The following is a 12274-nucleotide window of genomic DNA, read 5'->3' on the forward strand; positions in this document are numbered from 1 at the left end:
TGATGATTCACCCACAGATCTTTTGCCTATTCCAATTGGCAGTACGACTACCCTGTTGGAACGTGATATAGCCTCTAGGCCTAGACTTTTAATTACTCAAAAGGAGGTTTTACAGTTCCCGCCGGACAGTATGCCGTATGTTTTGGTCTTAGCTAATGTGCCTCCTCTTGATTGTACTCAGAAGGAAGACCCTCGGTCTCTAATAAGGAAATGTGCACATTGGTTGAGGCAAAAGCTTAGACATCAAGACAATCTAAATAGTAGAATTATCATGGCAAGAAGGGTGAAGTGGGTAGGTCTGTCTAAAAAAGCATATGAAGGAGATTGTATAGTGATTAATTGTGCCAACCCCCATTTGGTTAACTAATTGTTGGTGACTTTGTCACTGTGTGCGAAGGGGAACAGTGCGATTAAAAAATTTCCTCTAAGTTTCTTTTATGATCCAACTGTTTTAATAGTTCCCTCTATGAAGGTTCCCTGTGGATTAAAGGCAGTATTGTCAAAGGTACCTCCACAGAACCCTATTTTTGACTCTGATGGTAGTCCAAATTTGTCATCTCTTGATGTTAATGATTGACAAGTGGAGGGGATGCGAAAAACGATTGGTACCCCGCAGGAAATTGAGATGGTGGGAGGGCATATGTCTTTGGCAATATCGACAGGGTCTGATGAGTCAGTTATTTTATCCCAAAATATAACAGACATTGCTATAATTAAGGAGCCAAGGAATAGGTCCCAGGAAAGCACTGAACTCTTATCTTTAATTAGCTGGAATATCGCAGGGCTTCGATCCAAAGTTGAAAATTTAGAATGGCTGGAGTTTGTATCTACTTATGACGTTATTTGTCTCCACGAAACTTGTTCCATGGCCCTTTTTTTTGGGATGGCTATTATTCCGTGTTTCAGCCAGCTCTTCCATCCACAGCGGGTAGAACAAGCGGTCGGCTCTTGGTACTTGTGTCCTTACTACTCCCAAAAATTGAGGTGTCTTTGATTTGGTCCTCTGCTTATTTTATGGTGGTCCAATTATCAATGGCTGGGTGTAAGGACATTCTACTTCTGAACTTCTATAATAAGATTCCGTGCAATGCTTTGTTAGGAAGCCTCGAAGAGCTAACAGACTTTCTAGACTACGTAGGAAAACTCCAGGACAGGGAGTTTGAAATGATATGGGTCGGAGATTTTAATGTCCAGTTATGCAATCACGAATTACCTCACATATGTGGCACCTTTATAGAAGGCAGAGGGTCATTTACACACTTCATTCACTCTAACCAAAGCAATGCTTTGAACACTCTTGTCTATAAATTCAATCTTGTCTTTGCAAGGGATATGACAAACAGTCAGATAAGAAAAATACCCACCTACACGGGGAGTATGAATGGTAATATTTTTTATTTTATTCTTATTGGCTCCTCACTTTCACGCTTAATTGTAGATTTTAAGATAATATTTCACTGTGCCAGTGACCACAATCCTTTGGGCATAACATTAGCCCTTAAAACTAGGGTAGTTTTACCCAGAACAGAATGCAAGGGGAAAGTAGTTCTCAAAAGAAATCTCGGCCCCCGTATGAAGTGGGATAGAGTAAACATTAACACCTTTCATGAGGATATCATAACCCAAAATAAGGCTCATATTGATAAATGTTTGTCTTTGCAACCTATTTGTGTCCATCTTGTAGTTGCTTATGAGTCTTTAAGTCGTGCTATCTCTGAGGCACTGATGTGTGCCAAGCATTCTAAAGGCGTAAAACCTCAACATTGGTTTAATTCGGCCTGCACAGCTGCCCATAGAGACTTAAAAATAGCTATCAAAACTATCCCATTTAGCCACGACTTAGTCAAACAGGCTAAGGGTCGATATAAGTTAGCCCTTGAGGATAGGAAGAACGAAGTACGATCTAAAGCATGGGAAGATCTCATGGCAGCTACGGAATTGATGGACCCCACACAATTTTGGACGGTGGTTAATCACCCGTACTTTTCAGGACAGGATAATAGGGAGGATGAATGCCTGATACCAGAGGGGGTCTGGGGGAAACACTTTACATCAGTATTTCAGTCTGTAAATGACCCCAATCATGGCAAAGAGGTTTGTGGCTTTCCGGCATTGGTTACTCCAAAACCAAATAAGAGTGGATTACTATTTGAGATATATGAGATAACCACAGCAATAAAGAAAATGAAATCAGGGAAAGCCCCCAGTCCTGACGGGGTTCCAGTGGACTTATTTAAATCTTTACCTGATTTGTGGGCCCCGCTAATTACAAACGTTTTGAATAGTGCCATTAAAAGCTCTATCCCTTCCTGATGGCTAACAGCAATAATTGTCCCGATATTTAAAAAAGGAAATAGGCTTGACCCCATTTGCTACAGACCCATTTCTCTCATTGACTCTACGGCAAAGATTCTGGGGAGTGTTATCTTGATTCGGCTTGAAGAGTGGGTGACAAGGACAAAAATCCTATCGCCAATTCAATATGGCTTTAGGCCTGGATTAGGCACAGTAGATCAGGCCTTAAATTTGCATCTCATTCTTCGCAAATATGTTATTGTCAAAAGGGAATCTATTCACTTAGCTTTTATAGATCTACCCAGTACATTTGATATGGCGAACAGAGAGAAACTGTGGGCATTAATAGATACAATGGGGGTTGAGCAGGATTTGTTGGACCTGATCAAACGTCTATACTCTGATCTTACTATTTCAATCCAGTTTGGTCAACATGGTGAAAGGTCCCATCCCCTCGCATCCAATCGGGGTGTTAGACAGGGCTGCACTTTGCCACCTTTTTTATTTTTGTTATACACTAATGGTCTGTATAGTTATTTAGCACAAAATGGTAAGGCTTTTCCTAGGATGGGTCTTAGACAACTGCCGATTTTATTACATGCTGATGATGCCGTTTTAATTGCCCGTACAGCTAATGGTTTACAGACCCTTTTGGATCTCTTTTTAACGTATACACAAGAGCTTGACTTGAAAATTAATTTTTAAAAGTCACATGTTATGATCTGTGGTCCTAGAAATACAAGCACAAAATGCGTCATAATGGGGGGGGAACACTTTAACAAAGGTGAAAGATTTTTGCTACTTAGGTTTGCACCTAAGTTCCTCTCTGTTGTGGAACCCCCATTTGAACTTAAAGGTTCAACAAATGGAAAGAAATGTGGAAGCGATTTTTCGCTTCGCCCATAGACTAGGACACAGATCAGTTCATGAGATCATCACGCTCTATAAATCCAAATGTGTTTCAGCCGCAATTTACGGGGGGGCTTTGGGGATATACCAGCTCAACCATACTACAACGGGCAGAGAATACATTTCTCCATCGGCTACTTTTGGTATCTAAAAATGTAGCGAACATTATATGCCATAAGGAGTTGGGAATCCACTATATTAGATACTTGCTTGATATTGCCCCCCTTTTGCTATGGATAAAAGTATGGCTAAACCCTGCGGCTACTCTAATACAGGATTGTGTAAAAGACTGCATCTCGTTAGCCAACTATAACAAAATTCCATGGTTAAATTTTATTCAAAAATGTTTTCGGAAATTGGACTTAGAGTTTATGTATCTCAAACCGGAGCTTATGCCTGTAAACGCGAAGGAAATTGTTAAATCTCGTTACACAGAGCACGCCATGAATTATAGATATCAAACGGCAGAGAAAGTGAAATCTTTTGAGTTATATGTACATATTTCGACTTCAAACTTGATAGAACCTTATTTTGTCTGGTTTCCGTTTCCCTCCTTGTACTCTCTACTTTTACTTTTTAGATTTAACATGATTCATTTTAGAGTGGCGTTTCCAACAAAATGCATGTGGCAAAAAATATTACCGTCATGTCCCTGTGACAATTTTTCTAAACAAAGCCCTTGTCACTTTGTTTTATTCTGTTCACTTTACTCAGCTCCTAGGAAAACTTTTATATTGCCAATTTTGCGCAAATTACATACTTTTTCTCATAAGGAAGCATTGATTGGTATTCAAAGACTTCCATCTAAACAAATGTGCAGCTCAATTTTAAGTTTTATCAAATCAGCTATTACCATTAGAAAATCGATATGAACTAGTTGATGTGACTGTTTGTTAATGTAATTTTTAATGCAGATTTTATTGTTGTTTAGGATTTTATAAGTATTAACTATTATTTATTAATTTAGAAGGGCTAAGGGATATGTTTGGACTTTCTAGTTTTGTAATATTTGTAGATCGAAGAAACTGGCCTTCTGAATTAAGTAATAAGGATTGTATTTTATGGTGACATATATGTATGCATGTGCACTTTTATGGCAATATGCCGAATAAAGATTTTTGACTGACTGACAATACAGCACTCTGTGTCATGAAGATGACAGATGTAGAAACACGCCTCAAGAAATTCCCTTTCACGTAAGTCACACGTGGTCATCGATTTTAAAGAGGGGGGGTGGGACTATCCATCACATAGGACAAAGTCTTCTCCTTGATGGCAGGAGTCTCCTAAGAAAAGTTATATGATTGAAAAAAGCGTCCATTCCATTAACTTGCTTGCTACAAAAAGTTTAATTGAAAAGGTAATCAAACTCCGTCACTCAGGCTCTCCTTTCTGAGCTAGGACGTGCTTCCAACATTCACCGCTACATCTTATTATGTGCTTGTTCATTAGGATATGAACTGCCCTACTTGAAGCTAGTTCAGCTGTGTACTCAGGTTACTTTGTGGTGTTAGTCATAGTCAAATGACTTGTCCAGTTGAGGCCCTATAAATTATGACTGGTTTGAAACGTCAACAGTATATCCCTTGGTTTATAAGGACGTTTTGGCCTATGTAGAATACGTGTAAAACATTAACAGGCGCTCACAATTACTACTATCAGTACCAGGGATTTTTTTTTTTTACATAGTTGTGATTTTATAAATATAAGTCACTTATTCACCTTTGTCACACACTGCGTTGCCTGCAGTACTTTAATTGATAACTTTATTGTGTTGTAAACTTGAAAGGAAATTGTACACAATGAGAATACATGTGATCAAATTCTCCCACAAGAGGCCTAGTTATATTATTTATAACTCCAATTGATTCTCTCATTTAATGACATATAAAAGTTTAAATTGTAATTGGTTATAGATGAATTATATACAACAGCTCCACCTTCAAAAGAGTCCCACATGACCATTGTTGGGTAGAATATGTGTACCCAGATTCAGCTGGGCTTACTGGATTAGTCTTTGTGATATGAGTGATAAAATTACCCCTGCTGTACATTATAATGATATTGCAAGTCACCGAGGAGTTCCATAACTACATAGAGGAACTAAGCTGAGTTCCTCTATAAAGTTATGGAACTCCAAGGGGACTTGCAATATCCTTATCCTGTACTCCAGGGGGTACTTTATCACATATAATACATGGTTACATCATCACCTTTCCCATAAAGCACTTAAAATCTCAATGCGTAGCTCTTTCATATGAAAGAGCGAGCATGTTTGCAAACATGAGGAATTAAAATAAAACCTCTAGTGCAAAATTAAACATAAAAAACATGTTAGGTTTTTGCTGCACACATTAGAAACAGTTCAATACAAGTCACTTAAAAATAAAGCTGCAGTAGCGGAATGTGTATAAACATGTAGGCATATTCTAGGTTTTCTCTATCTAAAGAGTGGAAAAAATAAACCTATTCTCTCTTCTTGTCATTGTAAACTATTAAAATAGAGCAAAAGAGAGAAAAACAATGTTCTGTTTGTTGCTTTAAACACCTGCTTTATTCATGCTCAGTGACTTAACCTGTCTTTCACCTCGGCTGATGGCTTCGACACTAAGCAATGCAATGTCAGAACTCCATTGTGATAACCTTAAAATAGTCTGTTCTTACGCCTTTTCTTTAAAATTGATGACTTGGTGTATCACACGTCACCGATCATAAAGAAATCAGTGCCTGCCATTTATACAGGGATTACAGACTCCCATGTATTATAAATATATACTTCCACATTCTAAAGGCATAATCTTAAAACAGTAGGGCTTCTTGCTGCGCTGCCCTGCCCTGCGTCAAAAGAAAAGGGCAGGAATGTGCTGTACCTATGAGATACAGCTCATTCCTGTCCTCTTCCACTGTGCTGGTGCACAATTGGCTGCCATGTGCCAATGCAGGCAACCCTTCCACCATGGTGCCAACAGTGTAACTATCCACTATAAGTGTCTGTGCAGAATTCTACTCCTTTTTCTTAGCATGAAGCATCACCAACAAATTGACATCCATCTTAATGTTCACTCTTCTGATCTGCACCTAGACGAATGTAACTCGCTTGTTACCCTATTCTTACAAAACCAAATCTACAATCAGAACCAGAGACTGTCACTGTTTTTCTTCAATGTTTAATAAAACATATTACTCAAAACATCAAAGAATAGAAATTGTTAACTGACACCCAAAAAGTAGCAGATCTCAGGAGGGAACGATCTTCCCCTAATGATCATAGAGTGGGATGATCCTTGTCTCAGTATCCTTAATAGAACAACAAATTTATTTCCCGATTACTGGGAAATTTTACATTTTGTCAGGACCAGAGGCAAGGATTATGTATTTTCAAAGACTACTTACCACCAGCGATGCCACCTTCAAGACTGGCTTAAAATAAAATCTTTTGAAGGTCGATTCTGAAAAGCAATGCACCTCATTCATTGTATCTTCCAGGCATCCTCCTAATAATCTCCAACATTTACTCCATCAATTACTTCCTCTGGCATAATCCAGGTTAGCCAACTGGCAATAGAAAGCGAGGCTACTCCCTTTAAAGTTTTCTTCAATGCAATCAGCAATTGTCCCTCCCACGGAATCTCAAGCTCTGCACTAATTTCCTCATAGGCCTTGATACACATGACAACAGACAATTTTGGTTTCTCTTCAAATGCTGGGAATGAAATTGGCCTAGAGTCCCAATATCAGACACTGGTCTGCATGACACCAAACACAGCAGCTCTGGGAGTTTAGAAGACAACTGTTTCCTGGATAGTAACATTTAAAGGTATACAACTTAGTATCAAAATCTGGCATCAGGGTAACTTCACCAACCAGAGTACGGCGAGGACACGCCTTCCGTCAAGCCAAAACTTCTTTCTCTAGATGATGACAAATTTTTGAACCATATCATCTGCTACCTTAGCTAAAGAAGCCCAATAGGATGGCCTAAGAATGTATAATTGCTTGAGCTCAAACATGTCTGAAGGCGTCCAGTCATTATTTACTCTCAAGTAGGAAATGTTCCAGGCTGCCTGGGTCTGTTGCATCCCTGCTGCTCAGACCAATATCCATTGCCTGTCCCACCCTCACCTCTAAATAGGGGCACCCAACAGGATGAAGGTATTTGAGACAGAGTTGTCATTCTCCCCTGCCTTTTCAGCTTCCCAGGGAGGAGATACAGCTTTGAGTATGAACCCATTCTTGCAGAAGGTCTCTCGCAACTTACCGAACCCTGCCAGGTTCCTATGTCGCACCTTTTCTGGGTATTCTTAAGGGCAAAGTGGTTACCTGGGGACCAACACTACTAGGATCACCTAATCAAGGACACCTGCAACAGTCCACCTCCCACTTACACACACACACACACACACACACACGCGCCTAGTAACTACCATGAGGACCTGGTCCCTAATAGGCTTAAGGGCTTCATTGACAGCTCGAGAGAGAGCTCACATTTCTCTGGCAGAGGCAGTTCAGCAGGGGACAAGCCTGCCTTTGGGGTACTTTCTCACCACGTGGGTCGTCATCATTAAAGAAGGACTGCAAAAGCTGATCCACGCAGTGCTACCATATGATTTAACACTGTGCAGAGTCCCTTTTTAGAAATGTGCTCAGGATTCACCACAGGGATCATCTGCTGTGCCAGTAGTTACCTGTAAAGAACCCCTACACTGAAAGTAAATATAATCAAACAACCTGGTAAACCTGAATCAGTCATAATCGCTGTGAAGAAATGACATGGAATTAATTTCTAGCTGAGCACTGAAGAAAAAGGAGGAGTTTTCACAGAAGTTCAGAGTGGACACAGACATAAGATTGGTGGACTGTGTTGTTACTTTGGTTTTGGGAAATGTAGCTTTGTACTTGGCAACAGTTGCTGAGACATAAATTTAAAAAGATGACACATAATCCTTCCATTTTGTCCTGACATAGAATAATTGTTTTCCCTTTGGGACTGCTAATACCAGATGGCTCCATGTCATACTACTCCTTATTTCCTGTTCACTTTTTCAAAAATCAAACATGTGCAAATAGTAGTTAAATGACTGGGACTGATGCACCTGAGCCTGTACTACCTATAAGCAGATGCGCTGGGTGCAAACAGGGAAAGTGCGCCATATTAGGTACTACATGCTTCCCTCAGTTCAGCACATGCCAGAGATGTACAAAGCAGCTGTTTTAAAGCTGCTCAGTGTTTCACTGTGCAGGTGGCAACCTGCCTGCACTTGTCAGAGGGATTCAAAATCCCCTTGCAGGTGTGTGCAGTGAGTCACTGCACCTGTCAGTAAGGGGATGTTTTTGAACATGAATCCATGGGACCCCTTTTTTGTCCCTCCAGAGGGATGACTGTAGAAGACGCACTGAGTGTGTGCCACTTTTTTGTGGTTCACTTTCAGTGCACCTTCGAAAGGCAGGTTTGCCTCTGTGCCATTGTTCTAGCTTTGAAGAGTAACAGCATTGTGGTCTGTTTAATGAAATGTTAACTGTGTTTTTATAGTGCTTAGTTTCTAGGTGAACATTACTGTTTGACGTCAGAACTCTGGCCCAGAGGGCTGTAAAGACTTCTGCTTTTCACTGGGTATCCTGCTTTTCACTGGGTATCCTACTTTTATGTGTAGCATATTTTTTGTGTGTATACACAAGGACTTTTCTCTTATAAGGTACTAACAGGACGTTGATCGTATTAGTTGGTATTATGGTGTAAGCTGTATTCTGAATGTCTAACCCACCTCGCCTCCTCGAGTAAGCCTTGGAATGCTCCGTCTCATTACCCTGAGATAGTGAATAGCTTTAAAGAAATAGTTGCTTATCCAGTTTGGGATGCAGTAGCACTGTGGCCCCAGGACACTATTAGTCAACAACCCCAATTGATGCAAATTGCAGCCGCGCAACTCCTGAATGCCCTGGTGCCTCGGGAACGTGGTCGTCACAAACGCAATAAAGAAGTATCCAACATGAACTAGTGAGTCCCATCTCTTGACTACTCAAGATACTGTTCTACAACATAGCTCAAACCCAACACTCCGTTTGGGTGTCTAATCTGGAAATGTTCTCAGCGATTCCTCACCCCTATCTGATGCAACAGATAAGCACATCTGTCACTTCACATTTCTCCCTCCTTCACTGTACCATCGCTCATAGAGCCGGAGGGCCAGCAGTGTGACATTGATGGCAGTCTCACTATTTTAGTAATCCAGCAGCTAAATGTTATCCTCCCACATTAGAGTTTAGTCTGGTCCAGCTGTTTCTCCCACCGAATGGTCATTTGCCACACAAATATATGAGTAGTCGAACGACAAGACTTCTAAGCTACAGCCCAAGGCAACATTAAAAAAAACACGAACTTGGGAGACCTGAACTTTCCTAGTCCACAACAAATCGAAAGCTCGGCAGAAGTCATATTTTCTTATACTGATGCTCTCAAGAACTCTTAACGCTAAGAAAAAGCACAAACAAATGCTTAAATAATACAACTCTCAAAGACATGCTAAATCTGATAACCCGACGTTTCCGTCTCAAATCCGAGGGCACACTTGGCATCTGTGATTTTTTTTTTTTATAAAAAACGCCTGTGTTTGCAGAAATCCAGTCATCGCTGTGTGAATATTTTTGAATGATGTCTAACCATGGTTTATCCGGCTCACTTACGTTCATCCCTCTATTTGGTCATTAGAACAGTGAAAACGACAGACATGTGACTAGTTCTAGAACCTTCAAAAATATGTACAACTGTCTGTAGTGCTTTTCATTGGGGGAAACGATTCCTTGGCCCATCCCTGCGTACTCAATGCTACGTTTTTTTGTGATCGAAGATTTTCATAAATGCATTGCAGACTCAACGCACCCTTTGTTCCGGTGCAATGTGAAAGAAAACAGTGCAAAACAAACAACAGTACCCACCCTCTCTGCCCTTCATAACTCTACCCTTATATGCCGCAACCTCCAATGTATGGGTTATCGGACTCTTTAAAAAAAAAAAAAATATATATATATATATATATTTTATAACGCCAATAAACACTTAAAATATAGCTCAGGTATGCCATAAAGTGGACTATCAATGAGTCCAAAGCATATTGCAGCTTGACATGCACCAACCATCCAGTGGAATGCGTTGAAAGGAACATTTCATATAAATTCAATCGGCTCAGGCATGCATATACCCACCACAATCTAATATACCCGTGATTTCGTTTTTTTCTTAGAGAACCTGCTAGTAAAATACACCACACAGAAACACTAACACAAAAATGACAGGCAAGGGACCGATTGTTTATGCACCTAAAAGGAATAAGAAATCAGCAAAAGCTCTCCAGTACATTTTACAGCAAAAAAACTCATGGGACCATGATTAATCGAATAAGGCACTGCTTCACTGGAACACACACACATACCTTAAACTATAATAATAGGACAACTCAGACTGTCGTATGCGAATTAAAGCTCAGAATCATTTGGAGGAACATCCCAAGATAGTAGAGCGATACAATTCCATACTAAAGGCACTACAGCAGTGCTTTAAATGGGCCGGTACTGAGTACCGGCACTTTTTTATTTTGAGAGTGAGAGTACCTGCGCTTCTTGGGATAAACGTAATACTTTTAATTAGAGAGTACCGGCACTTCCCAGAAACAAGGAGGTACTCTGGTACAGAGTACTTGCACTTCTATTTTTACATTTCAAGCACTGCACTACAGAGATATACCACTGTAGAACAGAGGTATACCTTGGGGAGATAAACCATAGCAGACCAAACTCAAGTCGGAAAATAAGTAAACCATGGGAGGAGAGGAGTAACGTGGCTCGGGAAACAACAGACCTATCGCGGCAGAGGTGAGATGAACCACACTGAGACGCGATAAAACGGAGAAGGAAGAGGAGGGAGGAACAAGGTATGGAACAAAGAGGACAGGTGTGAAGCGGACAGGAGAGTGAGTAAAGCAGAGAATAGGGCGTCGATAGACCACCACCTAATAAGAATGGCGTTTTCGGTGGGGGCGTCAAGTTCGACTGATGTAATAACGGAAGCAAAATAAAGTGTTGACCTTTAGCAGCGCTGGAGTGCTCGTGGAGGGCACAAGGAAAAATCAAAAAGAAAGGAGATTTAAAATTAAATTGAGGTTAGCAAGTTTGCACGGTGAAAGTGACAACTCCCCAGGAGCGATCAGGGCAGGAGAGAGTGCCTTGACCATCTTGGAGCAGGCTGACTTGTCGTGGGGAAACGAGTGAGGTGACGGCTTTGTGGGCTGGCATGGAGGCACTGACCTGGCAGCTCCCAATTCTGCCGAACCAGGTCAGAGCTCGCGCCGGCCGCCGGACAGCACAGAGAGCCCACCGCAGCATCCCGAAAACGTGTCCCGAGCAGGCTCAGGAACAAATCTTTACTGTACGAGCTGTGAACACAGAAGAGGGACGAGCACGAACGTACCCGTGGAAATAGTAGAAAGACCACTGTAACCTCCCCACGCACCCAGGAGACGGAGGATGCCTCGGGACACAGCTCCGCATTTGTTTTTTAACCCCTTCGCTGCCAGGCCTTTTCCCCCTCCTGTGCCGAGCCTTTTTTTGGCTATTTGGAGCAGTTCGCGCTTAGGCCCTCATAACTTTTTGTTCACGTAAGCTAACCACGCCAAATTTGCGTCCTTTTTTTCCAACATCCTAGGGATTCTAGAGGTACCCAGACTTTGTGGGTTCCCCAGAAGGAGGCCAAGAAATTAGCCAAAAAACAGTGAAAATTTCGTTTTTTTAAAAAAAATTGGAAAAATGGGCTGCAGAAGAAGGCTTGTGGTTTTTTCCCTGAAAAGGGCATCAACAAAGGGTTTGCGGTGATAAAATCACCAGCTTCCCAGCTTTCAGGAACAGGCAGACTTGAATCAGAAAACCCAATTTTTCAACACAATTTTGGCATTTTACTGGGACATACCCCATTTTAAAGATTTTTTGTGCTTTCAGCCTCCTTCCAGTCAGTGACAGAAATGGGCATGAAACCAATGCTGGATCCCAGAAACCGCAACATTTCTGAAAAGTAGACAAAATT

The 12274-nt window shown here is 41.1% G+C and overlaps 1 protein-coding gene across 1 annotated transcript in view; it reads right to left on the bottom strand.

The window, feature by feature from the left end:
* Window positions 1-11658, bottom strand: part of CISD3 (CDGSH iron sulfur domain 3) — a 33545-nt gene extending 21887 nt beyond the window's left edge. The window contains exon 1 of the mRNA XM_069237482.1: window positions 11503-11658. Coding sequence (XP_069093583.1) covers window positions 11503-11580 — 78 coding nt within the window. The 5' untranslated portion in view covers window positions 11581-11658. The remainder of the gene's footprint in view (window positions 1-11502) is intronic.
* Between the last annotated feature and the right edge of the window lie 616 nt (window positions 11659-12274).

Source organism: Pleurodeles waltl, chromosome 6 (assembly GCF_031143425.1).
Source record: "Pleurodeles waltl isolate 20211129_DDA chromosome 6, aPleWal1.hap1.20221129, whole genome shotgun sequence".
Lineage (NCBI taxonomy): Eukaryota > Metazoa > Chordata > Amphibia > Caudata > Salamandridae > Pleurodeles > Pleurodeles waltl.